The sequence below is a fragment of the Dermatophagoides farinae genome, chromosome 3, assembly GCF_024713945.1.
Source record: "Dermatophagoides farinae isolate YC_2012a chromosome 3, ASM2471394v1, whole genome shotgun sequence".
NCBI classification, from domain to species: Eukaryota; Metazoa; Arthropoda; class Arachnida; order Sarcoptiformes; family Pyroglyphidae; genus Dermatophagoides; species Dermatophagoides farinae.
The window spans coordinates 1,204,735-1,209,118 of NC_134679.1; the positions used below are offsets into that span (position 1 = coordinate 1,204,735).

At 32.8% G+C, this 4,384-nt stretch overlaps 1 protein-coding gene across 1 annotated transcript; it reads left to right on the forward strand.

Moving 5' to 3' along the window:
- Positions 1 to 268: 268 nt before the first annotated feature.
- LOC124498391 (sodium/potassium-transporting ATPase subunit alpha-4) lies at positions 269 to 4,145 on the forward strand. The gene is made up of 5 exons (XM_047062133.2): positions 269 to 864; positions 981 to 1,094; positions 1,170 to 3,425; positions 3,512 to 3,642; positions 3,765 to 4,145. Exons 1-5 carry the CDS (start codon positions 349 to 351, stop codon positions 3,988 to 3,990), a joined length of 3,243 nt encoding a protein of 1,080 aa, XP_046918089.2. The 5' UTR covers positions 269 to 348; the 3' UTR covers positions 3,991 to 4,145.
- The last annotated feature ends 239 nt before the right edge of the window (positions 4,146 to 4,384 follow it).

Sequence of the window (4,384 nt, forward strand, 5' to 3'; positions counted from 1 at the left end):
TAATTAACCAGAAAGAAAAACATTTGGAAATCATCAACGTTAACACAGTGGTAATCATGTTTTTGAAAACAAAACAAAAAAAATGAAATAAAATTAACCAAATATCCGTTCCCATAGTTTCCGATATCAATTTGGGGAGGTATAATTATTATCCATTCATTGAACGATACAATCAATTTGATGTTACATCATTTGGTATTTCAATGCATAAAAAAGAGGGGGTGTTTTTTTTGTCCAGAAAAATCATCAAAAAAATTATAAAATCATCATTCATGATTCTCATTTCATTACATTAAATTGCATTGACTTTTTCAAAAAATTATTTAAAAAAAAAACATTCAATTCCAAATGGCGAAAAAGAATCGACAAAATATGAATTCATTCGACAAAGTTAATAAAAATAAAAATAAAAATGATGGCAATCAATCTTCTATTGCAGAGCCCTCTACATCATCATCATCGACAACACGAAAACGGGTAACCATTGATAATGGATCGATTCCAATTACCAACACCATTGATGAACATCAAGTTCAGAATTCATCATCAACACAACCGCCACCACCATCGACAAACATTGAAAACAATCATAACAACGTAAAAAATAAAAATAAAATCACCGATCATTTATTGACCATTGAAGAAGTGATTAAAAAATATAATACATCAATCATTGATGGCCTAAATGAACGAGAAGCAATCGAAAGGCTAGAAAGATATGGATCAAATACATTTACACCACCAAAAAGTAAACCATGGTATCTATTGTTTATCAAAGAATTGACCAGCGGGTTTGCACTATTATTATGGTTTGCCGGTATCGCTAGTTTTGTTTCTTTTTTTACTGAACATAAAAACGAAGATGTAAGTTATTTTTTTTTTAATTTTTCTTTCTTAGATAAAAATTTCTCACGTTTGTTGTTGTTTGTATTTCTTATCAATCAATATTCGTGTGCGTAAACACACACACACACACACAGGCATATTTGGGTGGTGCCTTAATATCCACCGTCGTTATGACCGGTTTATTTTCCTATTATCAACAAATGAGCAGTTCAAAAGTGTTTAAATCATTCAAACAAATGACACCACAGGTTTGTTGGTCAAAATAAAAAAAAAAATATATCAAAAAAAAAACTGAATATTTTTTTATCCCCCTTGTCCAACAGAATGCATTCGTTTTACGTAATGGTCGAAAACAAGAAATACTTGTCGAACAATTAGTTATTGGTGATATTGTCTATTGTCAAGCTGGTGATCGTATACCTGCCGATATACGTGTTATACATTCGGATAGTATGAAAATTGACAATTCATCCATTACTGGTGAATCAAAACCATTACTACGTACAATAGATCGTTGTGATGATCAACAATCATATCTAGAAGCATCAAATTTAGCTTTTTTTTCCACCAATTGTACGGATGGCAGTGGTATTGGCGTTATAATTGCCACCGGTGATAATACGGTTATTGGTGATCTAGCATCAACTGTATCGAATATTGGTGAACAAACAACACCCATTGCGAGGGAGATTTCATTTTTTGTCAATATTATCACCATTATTTCATTAATAAGTAGTGCATTATTTTTTGGTTTAACCATTTATTTTGGTGAATCAATATTTGATGCATTCATATTGATGATTGGTATTATGGTTGGCAATGTACCTGAAGGATTATTACCTGCATTGACCGTTGTATTGACAGTGGCTGCTAAAAGAATGGCAGCAAAAAAATGTATGGTTAAACATTTGGAAGCCGTGGAAACACTTGGATCTACATCGGTCATATGTACAGATAAAACCGGTACATTAACACAGAATCGTATGACAGTTGAACATCTTTGGTTTGGTGGTGATAGCTACACAAATCGTAATCGAATGTTATGTTCAGATGAAGAAGAAAATGAACAAATTAAACAAAGTTTAGATTGGTTAGCATTGAAACGTTGTGCAATGCTTTGTTCAAGAGCTGAATTTCTTGATGATAATCCGATTATAAAAGAACGAAAAACACTTGGTGATGCATCAGAAACGGCCATCATGAAATTTTTAGAAGAATCCATTGGTCCAGTAGAACAATATCGACAGCTTTATCCTAAATTGGCCGAAAAACCATTCAATTCAACGAACAAATATCAATATTCTATACATAGACAAATTAATCCAAATACGGGATTATTTTCCAATCATTTTCTAGTGATGAAAGGTGCACCGGAAAGAATTCTTGAACGATGTAAATGGAGAGTTAATGAGAATGGTAAAACCGTACCGATTGATGATAGTTTCATAATAATGTTTGAAGATGCATATCGAGAATATGGTTCTCATGGTGAACGTGTACTTGCATTTTGTGATCATGAATATACTGCTGAAGAATTTGGTGATAATTATCAATTCGATGGTGTAAATCTAGATGAAATTATTACATTAGAGAATTTACGATTTCTTGGCCTCGTTTCAATGATTGATCCACCAAGACCGGATGTTCCAAACGCTGTTAGCATGTGTCGACAAGCCGGTATTCGTGTCGTAATGATTACCGGTGATCATCCAATTACAGCACAAGCAATTGCAAAAATGTGTGGAATCATATCACAAGTACATCGTGGTACGAGTATTGCATCATTACGAAGTACAACATCAATAATAGATAATCAACGATCAATTGTTGTACCGGGTAATGAATTAGAGGAAATGTCGGATGAAAATCTACGACAAATTCTTGATTATGGTGAAATTGTGTTTGCACGTACATCACCAAAACAAAAATTCCGTGTTGTTGAACAATTTCAAGCAATGGGTGAAATAGTAGCCGTAACCGGTGATGGTGTTAATGATTCATTGGCATTGAAAAAAGCCGATATTGGCATTGCAATGGGTATTACTGGATCAGAAGTTTCAAAACAAGCTGCCGATATGATATTATTGGATGATAATTTTGCTACCATCGTCATCGGTATTGAAGAAGGACGGCGTATATTTGATAATCTTAAGAAAACAATTTCCTACATATTGGCCGGAAATGTGACGACAATTTATCCATTCGTATTGTATGCTACACTCGGTATACCATTAGCCATGTCCACATCGGTAGCATTGTTGATTGCATTAGGCACTGATATAGCACCGGCCATATCATTAGCATATGAAAAATCTGAAGATGATATCATGAATATTGGTCCCAGAGATGCTAAAAAAGATCGTATGGTCGATGGACGATTACTACAACGTGCATATCTAACTATTGGAATTATGATTAGTTCGGCAGCATTTTTCTGCTATTTCGTAACAATGTGGCGTCATGGTTTTGATCCATTAATGTTGATCCAATCACAACGTCGTTGGAATAATCCAAATGATACATTTCCACGATTAGATATGGAACATTATCATCTACATGAAAAACCTTCTATTAATACGGTATGAATTTTGTTTTTTCGAATTTTCAAACATCAAAAAAAAAATCAAAAAAATTTTTTTCCCCTTTCATTTCCCCATTCACACAGACATACGAAGAACGAATGTCAATTCAAATCGAAGCTCAAAGTGCCTATTTTGCCGGAATAATCATCATGCAATGGATGGATGTGATTGTTTGTAAAACACGACGTGTATCAATTTTTCGACACGGAATGAGGTGATTTAGTTTGTTTGATCAAAATCACATAAAAATTTTTGTTTCTTTTTGATTTCATTTTTTGCTATTTATTTTTTTTTCTCCTCTCCCATCATTTCCTCATCCCGTCAACAACAATACAGTAATTGGGTTCTTAACTTTAGTATCGTAATTGAAACAATACTAGCAGCAGCATTTATCTATGTGCCTGCATTGAATCAAGTGATGCAAATAAATACAGTTGATTGGCATAGTTTTATATGGGCATTCACATTTATGGTTCTAATGTTTTTATATGAAGAATTTCGTAAATGGATTATTCGTCAATTTCCATCTTCATCATTTTTTAGTAAAGAATTATTGGCCTAAACAAAAGAATATTCTGGACAAACAAACAAACAAACAAACGAAATTTTATCATTATCTCTTGGACTTAGGCTAATAATATGATGATGATGAAACAAGCTTTGTCAAATTTCATTATTATTATTATTGAACAAATAAACAATTCTTTGAAATCCCCACTACTATACCAAATATATTATGAATATATGAAAATTCATTATTTTTTTCTTTCCTAAAGGTCGTTATGTTAATTTGTTAACACCATGATGATTATGATGATTGGATTGATGAAAAAAATTTGTTCGTTGAGAGAAAGGTGAACGAACGAATCATTTTTTATGGAATGTAATTATGATTGTGTGTGTGTGCGCACATCTAGTATTACTGTTGAAACAATGGCCAATCGATCGATCGATCG

Coding starts and splice junctions, on each gene's coding strand:
- LOC124498391 (XM_047062133.2), top strand. CDS start 349: ATGGCGAAAAAGAATCGACAAAATATGAATTCATTCGACAAAGTTAAT. Junction 865..980: donor CTGAACATAAAAACGAAGAT/GTAAGTTATTTT, acceptor ACACACACACAG/GCATATTTGGGTGGTGCCTT. Junction 1,095..1,169: donor TCAAACAAATGACACCACAG/GTTTGTTGGTCA, acceptor CTTGTCCAACAG/AATGCATTCGTTTTACGTAA.